The sequence below is a fragment of the Bactrocera neohumeralis genome, chromosome 4, assembly GCF_024586455.1.
Source record: "Bactrocera neohumeralis isolate Rockhampton chromosome 4, APGP_CSIRO_Bneo_wtdbg2-racon-allhic-juicebox.fasta_v2, whole genome shotgun sequence".
Classification (NCBI taxonomy): Eukaryota; Metazoa; Arthropoda; class Insecta; order Diptera; family Tephritidae; genus Bactrocera; species Bactrocera neohumeralis.
The window spans coordinates 26,733,553-26,750,979 of record NC_065921.1 but is presented as its reverse complement, the minus strand read 5'-3'; the positions used below and the strand labels follow the sequence as shown (position 1 = coordinate 26,750,979).

The 17,427-nt window shown below is 34.1% G+C and overlaps 1 protein-coding gene across 15 annotated transcripts in view; it reads left to right on the top strand.

Annotated features, from left to right (window-relative positions):
• The window catches only part of LOC126755999 (potassium channel subfamily T member 2), a 294,777-nt gene that overhangs the window by 22,186 nt on the left and 255,164 nt on the right, over positions 1-17,427 (top strand). For all 15 annotated transcript variants that reach the window (XM_050468780.1, XM_050468781.1, XM_050468779.1 and 12 more), the window contains exon 2: positions 13,610-13,803. In XM_050468780.1, the coding sequence (XP_050324737.1) occupies positions 13,610-13,803 (194 nt within the window). The remainder of the gene's footprint in view (positions 1-13,609; positions 13,804-17,427) is intronic.

The window sequence follows — 17,427 nt, the reverse complement described above, 5'->3', positions numbered from 1 at the left end:
CTAAAGTAATATTTTATTATAAATAACAAATTTGATGAAAAATATTTGCTAAGCATAAAATATGGTGTAAACTTAGCAAGCAGGAAAACAAATCAATATTTTAACGATTGGCAATAATTGCAAGCCACATCCGAAACAAATAGATGCATGCAATAGGAAAGACATGAAGGTCCATTCTATGCACTGATATAAGTAAATTACACCTCAAACACGCATCAACATCCCTTGAGACACAGAAGCACAAATAAAAATAAATAAGCTAGCTTTTATGTCGATAAAAAGCAATCAATATTTGCTACAAACTGCTGGAAGTACTTACGATTATATTTATTATATTTTTTTTGAGTGTGAGTGTGTGTAGATACATATAAATTTTAATTTCTTAAAATAAAATTGCTTTTTGATTTCATGCGGAACTTGAAATGCGTTTGCAGATATGTCTATATATTATACATGTATACATAATGTATATTTTATATCTATATTATAGTATTTAAGTATATATAGTATGTACGTTTGGTCCTTTAACGACGCCAACGCGTGTCTAGTGAGTAATAAACTTACAGATACTCCACTCACACACGCACTTAGATCATATCTTAGAGCAAATAAAACACACATTTATACATATGTATTAGCGTGATTGCCAAACTCACACATACGCACAGAAAAACGCTTACATGCCTTCATTTTTATACAAGTTACTCATACGTAGTGTCGCACCGCCAGTAATATGTTTTCACCGCCCTCCACATGCATTTATGTAGCAACAACGTTTATGCTTTCATCGTAAAGCATCAATGCGCGCACACCTACCTCTCCACCCACACTCCTCCTTTCACACCCTCACCTATACATACCCTCAATTGCACACCCTTTCGCCGTGCTGATAATGAACTTGTCAAAGCGCACACAAACACACACACTAACAAACTCACAGATTAGTTGTGAACGCCGCAGCCCCATGACGGCGTACCCTCCGATGTGCTATTAAAATTTGTGTCGGATTTTTGTTATTTTTGTGTGTTTTCACGCTTTCGTTTTCGGCTGCCAGGCAACCCACGACTGGCTGGTTGGCTGTCTGGCAGCTTGCTGGCAATTGACCATATACTCATGCGTTGATTGTTGGCCATTATTTTTATTCCCCATTCGAAGTTGGTGCCTTTGCTATTTGTGGCGTTGTTGTTGTTGTGCTAAAAGTGTTTATTTAGGAATTTGTGTTGTTATTTCGGCAATTTCGCACTTGCGCTGCCAACAATGAGCGTGTGCAAAGCGCTTGCCACGAAGCCAGACGCGAGCTCATTGTGAATATGCTGCTGCGTAGGTGTGTGTGTGCGTGTGCGTACCATACATATGTGTAGCTGTGTGTGTGCCTAAAATCGAATGGGTTTGCTGGCGGTCGTGGAGCAGGCGCACGCAATCGCCTGTAAAAGGTTGAAATGGCGTGTAGAACAACATAATAAAATGTTTTGTGTTGTGCTGTTTTGGGTTTGAAAGACCCAAAAGGAAATGTGCGATGTCCTATAAAGTATAGGAATTATCAGGGTGACGAGTTAGATCGATTTAGTCAAGTCTGTCTGTATATATGCGTTTGGGATACTAGAGTTTTTGAGATATCGATCTGAAATTTTGCACAAGTTCTTTTCTCATGAAAAAGTTGCTGATTTGTCGGTATGACCCATATCGGCTCATCTTATCATATAGCTACCATACAAACTGAATGCTCGGTATCAAGTGCTTGTATGGAGAACTTTTGCATTTGGCGAGATATCTTCATGAAATTTTGCATAGGTTATTGTTCAAGGTAAAGTTGCAATCTCCGTAGAAATTATACAGATCGAGTCACTGTAGCATATAGCTGCCATACAAATGGAACGATCGGAATCAAGCGTTTGTTTGGCAAACTTTTTCATTTGGCGAGTTACCTTCATGAAATTTGCCACAAATTATCATCTAAAGCAATAATGCAATCTCCGAAGAAATTCGATGAAGATCGGGGCACTATAGCATACCTCACAAACTGTTCAAAGAAAGCACTTGTAAAGCATCTCATATATTTGTGAAGGGTACTTTAGCTTCAGTGCAACCGAAATTAACGTCTTTATATTTTTGTTGTTCTTTTTATTTTGTTGTTGTTTTTTACGTATTTTTGGGCCACAGCAATCATTATGCGGCGCGTTGTTACGTTGCCTGCTCACGCTAGACTGGCTTAGACGCCCGCTATTTTTTTCTGGTTTTATGGTTCAACGCTTAATGCTCTGCCAGCGCAATGGCTGTCGTTTAACGGTACATTTGCCGCATTGTAGCGTGCGCTTATTTGTTCACGCCGAAATCACTTTATTTGCACTTTTCGCATCTTTTTTGCTTTTGAATTTTGTGGGCGTAGCTTGTACGGAAAAAGAGTTTCGCCGGAGGAACATGATGCCCAAAATTGTATTACCAGAAATTTAAAATTTTTTTTTGTTTTTCTGTGCAACTTAACCTTTTCATTCGTTGCTTGCGTACACACACATTCACCAATAGCGGCAATTCCATTGTATTTGCTCTGGCTAAGAACAAAGGTCACTTGGGAGCTTTCGCTCTGCGCTTTGTTGTGAAATCGCACGAAATGAAATCAAATGAAATGTTTTTCCTTTTCCACCATGTTAGCAATGCTTAGCTCATCGCCAGCTGCTCACTGGAGGCGCCACCACACAATGCAGCACTATAATTCAATCAAATCAATCGAAATGTTGTTGCGCTGGGCATAATTGCTTGTTTGTTGCAGCGAAGGGCGCTGGCTTTTGTGTTGTTTTTAGTGGATTATTATAGAGAGATAGGTGTACTGTACATGTATGTTCATAAGTACATTTGCACTTTTGCTGCTTGTTTCAAATTAAAATGTTCAAATCCAATTTATTGCTCCCGCAAGTGTTTGGCAGCTTCTGGGAAATTGTTGTAGCGTTGGTGGTGTTACTCAAAAAAAATAGTTGTTTATGTTCAGTTGTCTAACGAAACATATTTTTTGCAATTATTTGTGTTTATACAGAAGTATTTCTCACATTTCAAGTTTAAAAATGAGCTTGGAATAATGGTTAGGCTATAATCGATGCTCACTGTTGGTGTAAACCTCAGTTTTCCGAAAGAGCCTATTAAAGCGTTCTGTGTGAAATTTCTGCTGGATTTCTGTTAACTAACAGCAGGTTTTCCCCGTGAACTTAAACCTGAACAAAATAAAAAAGTTTACTTCGCCTACACCGAAGCTATAATACCTTCCACGGGTGTATGTTTAATGACACAAAACGGTATAACAAATTGTTATTTAGATGTTGTTCGGTCAGTTTGTATGGTAGTTACAAACTATAGTGGTCCAATCTGAAAATTTTGCTGCAGGTTGTAGCTTTTCCTTTCACAGTAATACAGAGTTTGTCCGGAAAGTAATAGGACTGAGTCGATTTAAAAAAATGTATTGAACCAATCGTTACAAATCTTTAAAATATTTCAAAATAGGCTCCTTCAGCGCAGCCAGCGCGATTTCCAAGCATTGAAGGCGTCACGGAAGGCATTCTCCGGAATAACCTTGAGAGCCGAGGTGCATGCTGCTTGGATCCCCTCTGTCGTCTCAAAATGCTTGCCTTTCATCGGCCTTTTCAGGCAAGCAAACAAACAAAAGTCAGTGCGGGCCACATCCGGACTGTAGAGCGGCTGCGAAGCGTTGCAAGACGGCCTTACTTAGGTAGCTGTTCACAAGAAAGGCGGTGTCGTGGTGCAACTTCCAATAGGCTGCGATGTCATGTCGGACCCGATTGACACTTCGTTTGAGTCTCTTGAGGACGTCCACGTTTATCTTGGCGTTGACGGTTCGTCCACGAGAAACAAATTCATAGTGGACGATGCCTTTGATGTCAAAAAAGACCATGAGTATCGTTTTCACTTTGGATTTGTTTATTCATCAGCGACCTCTTCCAGTCCCTACAAAAAGGCCTGTTGCCACTGAAACACGCCATTTATTGCTAACGCAACATCTGGGTAAGCCTGTTGGATCATATCAAATCTCTCTAACGCACATTTACCGAGTTTGACACAGAATTTTATAAAGTCTCTGGTTTTGACTCCTGAGCGTTGCCGATTTCGTGGCATATTAACTATTTTTATGAAGAAAAATGTGGATATGCGGTTTCATAGACCAAAAATTTTGACAGATATTTTTTTGTGTTGGGATTATTGGTTATGAAGTATTCGCTAATATAATATTTCTTGCCTTCGCGAGGTCGTAGTTATCATAAAAAATTGCCGTCTGAACCCACGACCTTCTGAGTGACGGTAATTTACTCTCTAACGTAACTTAAATGACAGGCTAACAAAACTCCGCGCTTCAGCGAAAGCCACCAATATCTTTGAAAAACTTATTTTCTCTTCATAATAAATTGACTGTAATTCAAGTGAGTTCGCGCTTCAGACACTCCCGTTGATGAGCCGAGCAACAACTCGCTTTCAAGCCGCAACCATATCGGCTTTCCAGACAACGTTATTGCACTCCACAATTCAATTGTCGGAAATCTTTCAAAGCGGGAGCGTGTGTTTATCGCTCTTCTCCACCATAAACGAGGCATTCCAAGCATTTCCGATAAGTGGAAATTTCTTTTCAGCAGCTGATAAGCGCTCCTCAGTGAAAACGCGAGTACGTATGTATGTGTGCTTTTATGAAGCCGTGCACACGAATACACAAGTGGCATTGGAAAATGCTTGTAATTTCAGACAAACAGACACAACTGCATAAATATAAAGTTACAAGCATTCCATGAATTGCGAGCGCAGTGCTTGTGCGCCGCAGCAACAACACTTTATACATGTTCTTGCACCACTACATTCACGCATTCAAGTCATAGAAATACAAATCGGCATATGCTCACGTTCACATCGAGAAATGCACACGCTTCGAATGCTTAGCAAATAACATTTTTTCCAATCAAAACAAGCTTATGAATAAATTCCGAGTATCATGTGTTGTATGTGTGTGCGAAAAAATTTGCAAAAGCCGATAGCATTTATTATGCTCACAAACGTACTCAGCGCACAAATCGGCCAATTGATAAGCTATGGCGCATAAGTATGTGTGATTATATGTATGTACATATACATATATGTATAAGTAGAAATTTCTTTTCCAACATTTTTTAAAATTCACTCTCTCATGTACATTCATACATCCATATGTCACAACTCATTCGTGCATGTTACTCCTTTACCTTATTATCTAACTGTTTATTATGCGCATTTGTGTAAGCATGTGTAAATATGTAGCCGTATGTAGTACAACACAGCGTAACATAAGATAACTTAGCAATCATAACGTAACTTAACATAATCTAACATAACACAGCATTCACATAATATTAACATAATATAACATAGCATAACATAACATAACATTAACATTAACATTAACATTAACATTAACATTAACATTAACATTAACATTAACATTAACATTAACATTAACATTAACATTAACATTAACATTATTAACATTAACATTAACATTAACATTAACATTAACATTAACATTAACATTAACATTAACATTAACATTAACATTAACATTAACATTAACATTAACATTAACATTAACATTAACATTAACATTAACATTAACATTAACATTAACATTAACATTAACATTAACATTAACATTAACATTAACATTAACATTAACATTAACATTAACATTAACATTAACATTAACATTAACATTAACATTAACATTAACATTAACATTAACATTAACATTAACATTAACATTAACATTAACATTAACATTAACATTAACATTAACATTAACATTAACATTAACATTAACATTAACATTAACATTAACATTAACATTAACATTAACATTAACATTAACATTAACATTAACATTAACATTAACATTAACATTAACATTAACATTAACATTAACATTAACATTAACATTAACATTAACATTAACATTAACATTAACATTAACATTAACATTAACATTAACATTAACATTAACATTAACATTAACATTAACATTAACATTAACATTAACATTAACATTAACATTAACATACACATTAACATTAACATTAACATTAACATTAACATTAACATTAACAATAACATTAACATTAACATTAACATTAACATTAACATAACATATAAAATATAAACATAACTTAACATAGTATAAGAGTTCAACAATACCTAACAGTGATTATACATTACATAGTGCATCATAGGTTGTCTCGCTTATATTTACTCAGTTTTTTACAATCATCAAATGATTTGATTACTGCTTAGCATAGGCGTCACCCTTAAGTCTTGTCTTGCCATGCTTTCCGCCAGGAAACATCGAATCATTTCCGCATTGCTGATTTCCAACATAACCAAACAGACAATTCAATTGTGTTGTAATGTTTGCTGTACCGTTATGTTGTAAACACAAATAAATGTATGCAAATACATGCGCTTATGTAAACACATACCCTGTGTAGGTATGCTTTTATTCGTGGACTTTAATAGACCGAGTTCATGCTGTGTAGGTGTGTTTGCGGGAGGACAGGCGGGCAGTATTATTATGAATATTTTAAGTGTCAAAGGAATGTGTATGTATGTGCTTACAGAGACATATGTAAAGACATTTTTTCAATAAAAGCTGTTTAAGTGGCTACATATAAGCTTTGGTGGGTTTCCTGTTAACGTTCTAATAAAAATATAGATTAAAGCTTCCATAAAAACTTCTTTCAAAGGAAATGTACTTAAAAAAATTTATTTTCTTAATGCATACTATCTTCTGTTTTTGTTATAACTAGAGGCATCCCGTCTTACCTATATCTCTAGCAATATATAAATTGATACTCTCCAACTCTCTGTAAACTTTCATGACAATAGCCTCTCGAAATTGCTACTCATAGCCACAATTTATGTCTACTATTTTAGCTCTTTACGTATTTCTTTAGATTATAACAATATCCAGGAGCGTATCCTTAAATTTGTCTAAAAAATGTTTAAAAGTATGATGAAACCTTACCCAAGCTTGATTTTTATTCATCTTACAAACTGTAACTCACATGGGTCTCAGTATGAATTCAGCCTGCAATATTTTTTCGCCAGCACAAAATACCTTCCCGGTAGTTCGTATTCTTTTTCTTTAGAAATTATTAATTTTTTTCAGATTTTTTGATTTTGCGCAAAATATTTGTTACTGATGATAACCAGATTATAGCTAATAGTTGAGCTTTAACACTGGCTTTGAATGGCAGATTACCTCGAATGCAGAGTACATATATTTTTTTTTTTTTCTCTATCTTGGAGATGTGGGTTTTAATACTCACCTATATGTTTTGCTTTTCCTTTACTTGCTTTATCCAATCCTATATTGTTCTTATTACTTATATGAAAATATCTTTATTTAAGTATCTCAAATTCGAAATTTACACGACTACTACTAACAAAGAACCAATGAGACCAATTTTGACATTTTTCCTTTTTGTTTACGTTTACAATTTAATTCGAGTATTTTCTCTAGGTTTGTATAACTTCTGTATATATTTTTAGTTAAATTATCTGTTATCTTACCAGTTATACTTTTTTGCGAGGCAAAGTTTAGGTTACACAAACCAACAAAATCGGTATATTTAATAAATGCAAATAAATAAAGATACAGCTGACGAGTATGTAGCGAGAATTTTATACTTTTTAGAATGTATGTATATCTTACCTTACTATGTTACCCACTGCCGAAAGGAAAGTTCTCATTTATTGTAGAAAGTTATATAAGTTAGACATATTATGACTTTTTCTTTGAACTGAAATCACTATCTATGAAACTATCCAAAAAGAGTTCGCAAACCAGCCGAAAAAGTTTCTAACAAAACTTGTTTCATATAAAAGCACGTTATCCATAAAGCATAATTATTGAAAATCGTTAATTATTTCATTTATTATTAATTGAGTAATTAAAATTAGTCAAAGAACGCTAAAGTGCTTACAAACCTCTTTTTACACCCCACTATTACACCTACTTTAAGATTCCTTTAAATTATTTTGCGAATTTACTCAAGTAAAAAATAGTGCACCGAGTATTTAGATTTCTAGTTCCACTTAAGTGAACAATAAATTAATAATACCACTGACGCTTAATTTAATATTTTTATTTGGTGACTTGCGTCAACAGAATGCGTGCAACACATTTGCATTCAAATAGTTTTAGGTATAAAGATAATAAATAATGGCTTATCCACGCAGATTGCGTATACGTCACGTTGTACACTTTGGCTATGTAAAATGAACATGTAAGGCGCAGAATTATATTGAATGCGTTGTTTTGTTGCTGAATTCATTATTTATTTATAACACGGTATAACATATATTTAGTAGTTTCAACTAGCTCAATAGCGTACGCAACAAAATTAGTGTATAAATTGTTCAATAATTATATTGTAATTACTGTATAGGCTATCTGGGAATCTGAGAATTTGCGTAAAAGCATTGTCGTAGTATATTTATTTATAGCTGGCTTTTTTTTGTTGAAGAGTAGTTGGGTAATATACATTTCTTGGTCTAGTAGATGTGTTTGCAGCTGTTTGAAGTGTTGTTTAACCAAAAAATGCTAGATAAATAAAATATTTTTGTAAAAATATTAAAAAAATATATTTTTTATATGAATTTATTTATAAAAATTTATAGTTGTTTTTCTTACTTCAAAACTGTTTTCATAATAGTCTTCAAACTAATTATGAAAATATGACTACAGCTAGACAAAACAGCCGTTTGCCTGTGTACTAACTCAAATATGTGGTGTGCGCCTTTGCTATATTTTAAATGAGGTTGAAAAATGCTTCCGTTTGCTTCATAAATTATATATGCCCATTTCTCTTTTAGAGAATTATTCAGATATTTGAAGTAAGCTGCTTGAGGTGGTAGCTAAGAGAAAATATTTTTTATTTAAATTTACTTTTAGTGAGCACTCAAACCCATTACACATTCAGCCTGGCATCAATAAGGCGTTGAATGGCACTGTGTAACTATACGTCACCTAAACTATAAACTTATATAAAGTGATGTTACGTTATTTTGTGTTTTTTACAAAAAGAGCTGTTTATAATTCTATTTTATATTTACTTTTTTTCACAGTTGTTTGATTACAAAATAAGTTTTGCCTTTTTATCTCATATTTCTTTTTCTTCATTTAACTAGCTTCGTTACAGCCTTTTAAATCACGAATGTTTAGTTTTTTTTTAATTTCACAAATCCTGTATTCACATATTGATTGCTAAGCGTGCATTTTTAATTAATTCTCTGGAGTGAAATATTGAAATCATACAAATTAATCCGCGTCTCACATTTAGGGCTTGTATGTGATTGTCATTTTGAATATAGTGAGCCCTGGTAGGAAGGTTTTAAGTGCTAATCAGTAAGCAATAAATAGTCCAACTTTTTATAAATAGCAATAGGAAAGAAATTTACACAAAAAACTATTTTCCAAAGGAACTCGATTTAAAACTGAAATGCAAATCTGCGGGTTGTTGTTCAAATTGTAAATTAGGTTATGTTTAACACTGTTGGTAGTTGCTCAGGCTTAAATTGGGTTGTGTGCATTGCTAAAATATCAATCAGCTAATGAATTTTAAACATCAGAAAAAATAATAAATGATAAACACAAGCAAGAACAACAGCTGATTATTAATGGAGTCAATCCTTGATCGAGTAGCCAGCTGTGCGAAAGGCAGAAACTGTTTTCCCAATTATAATTTTAATTTACAAATATAATTTGGCCGTGTGAAAAGGCTTTAATATTCACTTAAATATTAATAAAGGATTAGCTGCTCTACAAAACGATTGTTTGAAAAAAGAGACTTTTTGGAAAATTAATGGTTATGTCTCACAAACCTTTCTTGAGACACATTTAATTTTGACGACATATATTATTGCTATAATATAACTTCCTCGTTCAATTTTCCCACAGGCTCCACATTCATCGCCTAGCGCCTGCACGTACAGCAATGCATTTCGTGATTTCACACGTAACAGTTCAGCATCAATACTAGCGTGTTGCGTTTCGCTACTTTCTTGCTCGTCGTTGTCATGCCAATGCTGCATTTTAATTAATCAAATTTCGGTGCGAGCATGATTCTAATTTGCAACATTTGGTGGCAAAAAAGTGAATTCAGTGTAGCGCAACAACAAAAGTTTTGTAGGATACATATGCCTAGGTAAATTTAGCTGATTTGTAAGCCTAGCTGAGATTTTGTGCAATTAATTGAAATTAGCTGGTCTAAAAGGGAAACAATTAGACTAGGTCTACCGACGTTTCTTATTTCATAATAGCAAGCATTTCGTAAGCTCTCGTTTGCCTTCTAATTTCTGATATTTGCGATTGAAAACTCCTATATTCATTCAAAGGCCTAATATATTTAATATTTACATACCGGATATTCTTTAAAATGGTTTTTAATTTTGAGATTATCTTTAAGTATTAGTTTTTTGAATATCCGTGTACACATGCGCATTATCCGTATTTACGGATAATTTTCGGATAACTTGGATAACCGGTTAATATGCATTTTTCGAACTATGCCTTTCACCGGATTCACAAAAGCAGATTTTGACCGCATTTTTAGATACTTTTTATTCATATTTCTCAAAACTTAACAGGAAAAGGCATATTTCGTACCAACAACAAAACATATGCTATAGTGGTCCAATCTGAGCTATTTATTCAAGGGCTAATTTTCAGATATTTAATTATCGGCATAACCAAGTTGACAATTGTAAAAAATTTCGTGCTTAAAAACTATGTAAACAAGAAAACTTAGGAGTTTTTTCTTGAAAATATTTATTCTAATAGTATTTACATAATGGATATTCTTTAAAATGATTTCTAAATATATAATAATCGCCAGCCCGTTACGCTTATTATTTTTTAGAGTCTGGGTGTTTGCAAACATCATGGCTTTACTTTCAGGATATAATAAAATTAATATTTAGAGCGTAACAGCTTTCCTTATTTCACTTAAAACCAAAAATGCAATTTATTTTAAAGTTGACATATCATCCGTTCGTTATAATAATATTCGGGTAACTTGGTTAGCTGATTAAAATTATTTTTTGAAATTATCGCGTAATCCGGGTACACAAAATCCGATTTTATTTCCGCTTTTTAAATATCGATTAATATTCTTTAAAATTGAACAGAATTATTTTTTCGAAACAAAAAATAAACTGATATCTTGGAATCTTTTTAAAATATAGATCATGTCGTAACTAATGTCCATAAAAAACTTCCAATTACCTGATTTTTTCTTTAATTGTCCTCTACAGCATTTCAGTAATTTAAAATTTCCACATATTTTTACATGTATTTTAGATATTAGATTTTTTATTTTGGTCTCCAGAAATTGATGTATATGTTTTAACCAGACGGTGGTTTATTGATCGGAAATGATTTTTTTTACTTTTCATAAGTATATATGACATTTAAAATAAATAAATATTTCAATAAAATTATGAGTATTATTTTTTGACTATCGGAGTATACGCACGCATTATCCGTTAGTCCGATAATTTTCGGATAATACGGATTTCCAGTTAATATGCGTTATTTGACTATAGCGTTATCCGGATTAGGAAGATACAATTTTTAATCTCACTATATTTGTCTCGATATTTTACAGGAAAGGTAATTTTTCGAAAGAAAATTATTAACCGAGTATTCAAATCTTAAACGATTTGAAACTGTTATGTCGTTATTAATATCCATTACTAGTTGCCAATTATCTATTTGTCTTTTGAAATATTTCATTAGTTTTCGCTATACTTATATCAAATTATATAACGGCATTTGGATAGTTTATTGTTTCAAGTTTATATCGAATATGTACAGATACTCGTACTAGATTTATTATAATTTGGTATTCGTATATTGATATAAATTAATATTGATGTTGATATTGATCCGGGCGCTTCTTTTGAACTCGGATAAGTTTTTGTTGAACTTTTCGTTTATTTTACGATATTTTGAAAATAAGTCTACCAGGAATTAAGTGTTTGATTTAGAATTTATTTTAACTTGAATAACTTTATAGTAACATTAAAACCTTCTCATATGTATGTATGTACATATGTATGTATATGATGGCATTTTGATAGTTTGTTATTACATATTTGTATCGGATATACATACATATTATGTACTGATATTATATTAATTTTATTTTCGTTTCGGATATCGACACAGGCAGCTTATCCGGGCGCACCTTTTAGACTCGGATAATTTTCTGTTGAATTTTTCGTGTATTTTACGATATTTTAAAAATAAGCATGCCAGGAATCATGTGTTTTATTAAGAAGTTATTCTAAATTGAATAATTTGCTAGAAACTTTAAAACTTTCTCATATATCATGGCATTTGGATAGTTTGTTTTTACATATTTATAACGAATATGTATTGATATTAAATTAGTTTTATTTTAGTGTCGAATATTGACGTAAGCGGCTTATCCGGGCATTGCTTTCGGGCTCGGATAAATTTTTGTTGAGCTTTTCGAATATGTTACGACATTTTGAAAATAAATATACTAGGGATCAAGTGTTTTATTAAGAATTTATTTTGATTTGAATAATTTTCCACTAACCTTCATATAGTGTTTATGTGTTTTAATGTTTTTGATAAATTTATTAAATTGAAAAATCCTAAAAACTTTGTAAAAAAGAATGTTTTCAATATTTTCTCAATTTACCGTTATTAACTCTATGTGCGCATGCAAATTATATAAAACGTAAGCATTATCAACTCACTCATCTACGAAATTCAATTTAAATGTTATTTATATTTACCATAATTACGAGAAATGTGTTCAAAATGTTGCGCCAGCGCATATGCAACGCAATCAAATCAATCGCAAACTCCCAAAAGTTGACTAATCAAATTTATGCGCCCATTGCACTATATTGTAAAATATTCCCAACTAATTACGTGACATAATTCATCAAATAATTTTATTTTCATGTGCATACATATATGATTTGCTGTGCAAATTGCTTGAACCAAAAAAAAAAAAAATTCTATAAAAAAATCCACAAAAAAACCAATTGAAATTTGCAAAAAATTAAATGCAACGAATCATCCGCTTTAAAAATCAACCGCTTTTTATGCCACAACAAATTGAAAACCAACAAAAAAAACACATACAAAAATACGTGCCATCATCAAATTAAATGCGCTTATTGTCAAATGAAAAAATGAAAATAAAAAAAAACATGTTGAATAAATAAATAACCAATCAACGCAACCAAACACATGGCATTGCCTTACACACCACATAACAACAACACACGTTGAACCGAATGCAACACAAATGGAAAAAACTGACGCTGCAAACGCATAAAAAATAACAACAAACACATTGGAAAAAATGCCACTTATCACTAACTAAACACGCAACACAACAACAACTACACACATCCATAACCACACTCACACACTTACAATAACAATACCATAAATAAAAAAAAAATACGCAACACACCCTAATGTCCCCCACCAACAACACTGCGTGCGTACAGAATGTCAATGTTCTTCTTCCGCTTGCATAATCTCCAGCGCGCCGAGGAGAGCAAACGCAAAAAGCGCGTCGAGCGTCAGCGCCAGCAGCAGCGTCAACGCCGCGGCGCCAAGGTGTTTCGCTGCGTCAGCGATTCCACAGGCCATCTCACGCTGGCGCCGTCACGCCTCTTCGAGAAGACACCGATGAGCCCGTCCGACAGTCTCGATGAAATCGCACTGCAAATACCCAGGTAAGCCCCCGCGAATGTGTCAAAGAGTGAGGACGAGTGAAAGAGCGTGAAGCAGAGTGTGTGTGTCAGATAGCGGGAGAAAAAGTTGGTGCGAGATAGAGTTTATGCGTTGAAAAAAAGCGATTTGTTTAAGGATAATATAATAGAATCGCTGTAAAAAAAGTGCTGCGCACTCTTGTGTAAATTTTTATGACGGAAACTAAGCACTAAGCGTTTAGTTGCCACATTAAATAAAAACTACTTGCACATTTTTTATAACTTAGCAAATAAAGTAAAGCCGAGAGACAATACTCACGAGGATAGTAAACATTTTTAGCACATTAAGTCGTGATTAGTTTTCTCGGATTATTTGAGATTTAATAAAATTGAAACTTTATTGATATGGCAAACAGCGCAAATTATTTAGAAGTGAAATGAGTGAAAGCATGCGCGTTACAAATTTTGATAGATTTTTTAAGAAGGATTATCGAGTGAAGTTTCTAACTATAATAGTATTATAGCAAACAGATAAATCTCTTTCGAAGTACCATATTCTATACACAAAGATTGAAGTCTTCTGAAAATAATATAATATTGTAATGAGCTGTGTGGAGTTACTGGACATCAGGGCTTCTATGTGCAAAGCCTATGCTTGAGAAAGGTACTGAGAAAGCTATCTGAGTGAGAGATTTTGTTTGTATTTACAGCCTTTTATTTGCAATCTGTCCTATTAACATCAAACGTTGGGCATCTCTGTGACGTCGTTGCAGCGAATTTTGCGAAAAGATCTGGGCCTACAGCCATACAACATCAAATTGGCGCAAGAACTATGGTCTTTCCACGTAAGTCGTCGGTCAAAAGATATTTCAAGGTATTTAGTTGAATTGTTTGAAGAATTGGAGTGCCATTTATATATACACTAAGCCAACTTTCTTCTCTAGAAGTGAGTGTAACGTGAAGTGATTTATCATTATTCCCTTTAACACTCCATTTTTTCATCCAAGTTTCTATTTTCTCCAGCTCAGTTTGATCAAGTGAATTAGCACTAGATGGGGCATCATCCACTCTGATTAAAGCATTGTCATCTGCAAATGGTGCAATCATAATCTCTTCAGTTGTTAGAAAATCAGAGGTGGATATGGTATAGAGGACAAGTCCAAGCACACTGCCTGCAGGTACCCGAATTGAATGAGAATCTGAATAATCATACCCATGTTATATATAAAAGTTAAGACCACACAAATATGATTTCAACATTAGATAAAATGGCGAAGGAAAATGTTTGTTCTATTTTATAATGCAATTCTGGGTGCCACATACGATCAAAAGCCTACTGAGTATCTAGAAACACTACTTAGCAGTACTTTATGTTTTCTAGCGCGTCAGACACTCGGGCGATTAAAAGAATAAAAACTTTAATAAATATACTTTTTTATCAGAAAAAATAAGAAAAAGCTTTAACTTCGCTTGGACTGAAGCCAGAATAACCTTCATAAATAAGAAAAATTTTATTACGGGAACTTGATTGAGATCATTTTGTATGGTAGCCAAATGTTCTAGTGGTCCAATCAAAACAATTTTTTCGGAGACAGACTAACTTGGCTGAAACGACTCAGCTCGTTAAGATGAACGTTTATGCCATATGTATTTTACAGGGTCTCCGACGTTTTTTATTTGGCGAACTACCGACTCGTTAAGAATCTCAGAATGTTTTTTGGTGGCAATGAAAATTCTTTCCATAAATAATATTGTTCGACTGTTTGTTCTGAAAGAATCTGCCAGCATGGGACAACTACATTGTGGAAGCCCAAGTTTATAGAAATATGTACCTCCAACTACGATTTGACACATGTGTGGCTTCTCAGTGGCATAGGGTTAGAGCGACTTTAAATACATATGTTCAATAAAATAGAAGGGCTCTTCTTAGTCTTTAGGTGTTGCAGTTACTGGAGTTTGAAATATATCTTTAGCCTGACAGGTATATATGGTATAAAGGTCGGCTCTGAGATATGAAAACAGTAAACTTCTCATTGATGTAATTGCAGCGAATATCTGCCAATGAGGCAATTGCAAGCAGGTACTACTTCTTCTCTAATGGCGTAGGCACCGTTTACGCGGTTATAGCCAGGTTTACAACAGCGCGCCAGTCGTTCTTCCTTTCCGCTGTTTGACGCCAATTGGAGATACCAAACAAAGGCAGTTCCTTCTCCACCTGTTCTTGCCAACGGATATGAGGTCTTTCTCTTCCTCTGCTTCCCCCGATCGCAGATCTTGCGCTGAAGACTAAACATACGACTTTCTGCTTTCACGATATTTATTAGAGATAAGCTTCTTACTTTGAATATTGCATTTATACAAAATAAAGCAAAAGGCTGACATAAGTAGCTTATTGGAATACAATTCGGTCATGACACTCTCCCGTATCTGGCATTTACACCCTAATGTTGGATTATACATATTTACTTTCTATTTACTGAGTGTGTTTTCGAGTTGAGGTCTACAAACAGCTATAGATAAGTAGGCTAGGTTAGTCTGAAGTTGGAGTAGCTTGTGAGCAGAATGCTTATATTGCCGCTCTGCTATCAAAGTGAATACTCGACTCCTTGCAAGTCGCTGCACTTCGTCCTATCACTGCTGCTTTAATACTAGCCATTTCTGCCTGAAAAACGCTGCTGAAATCCGGTAGCCTAAAATTAAGCTTTCTTACAGCAAACCTCCTACAAACTTCGCTCCCAGCTTCGACCCAACGGTGAAAAAACTGACTGCGTCTCTTTCCCAACAAATTTTCTTCACCCACTTATCCCTCGACCGCATATGAACAGAAAAAAGAAAACACGTGTAGGTTTTGCAAGCAGTGATCCAACTTTTCAGGGATACAGTAGAAAGACGAAATTAAATCAATGAATTCTTCAATACTTAATTTCCCGAAGCTTTAGAGCACACTTTGCAGCAATTCACCTGCCGACAATATCCATGGGTGTTATGTGCAAAATGACATTTAGTGTTGTTATTTGGAGTAAAAAATGTTATTTAAGGGTAACATCGCATTGTAGGGTTTTACGGAAAAGTGGAAAAACAATTTTATTACGAAATGCCTGAGAAAGCAAAAATGTGTATCACTTTTTCGACTGCTTCGAATTTTTTGAAGATAGCAAAACATTAAATTTGGGATGTGGATAGTTCCAGACATAGGCAAGTTTATAAAAAATACTCTCTAAAAATTTCTGGTAAATCGGGTCAGTAGAACATAAGAAAAGTGTACAGTACCACCGCCGCACTTATCGTCATAAACGCCAAGAGAGTTCAATCAAAAACCATCCAACGAGAGGACGATCCTCGCATCGTTGGACCTATCAAAAGCCTTTGACACAGTCAACCACAGAACGTTACTTGAGGAGAATTAAACATCGGGTTCCGCACGGAGGAGTTCGCTTCCCGTTGCTGTTCAATTTTTACATTATAAAGCTGCCTTAATCAGCAGAGGGAACTTCTATTGCCTAGTTAGCTGATGATTGCACGATAATGACATCGTGCAATGGAATCGATGGCATGTGCTCAAAAATGAACGGATATCTTTTTGACGTTTGTCGCTTCCTTGCTGCACTGAGTCTAACACTCTGCTCCACTAAATCCACAACGACCATA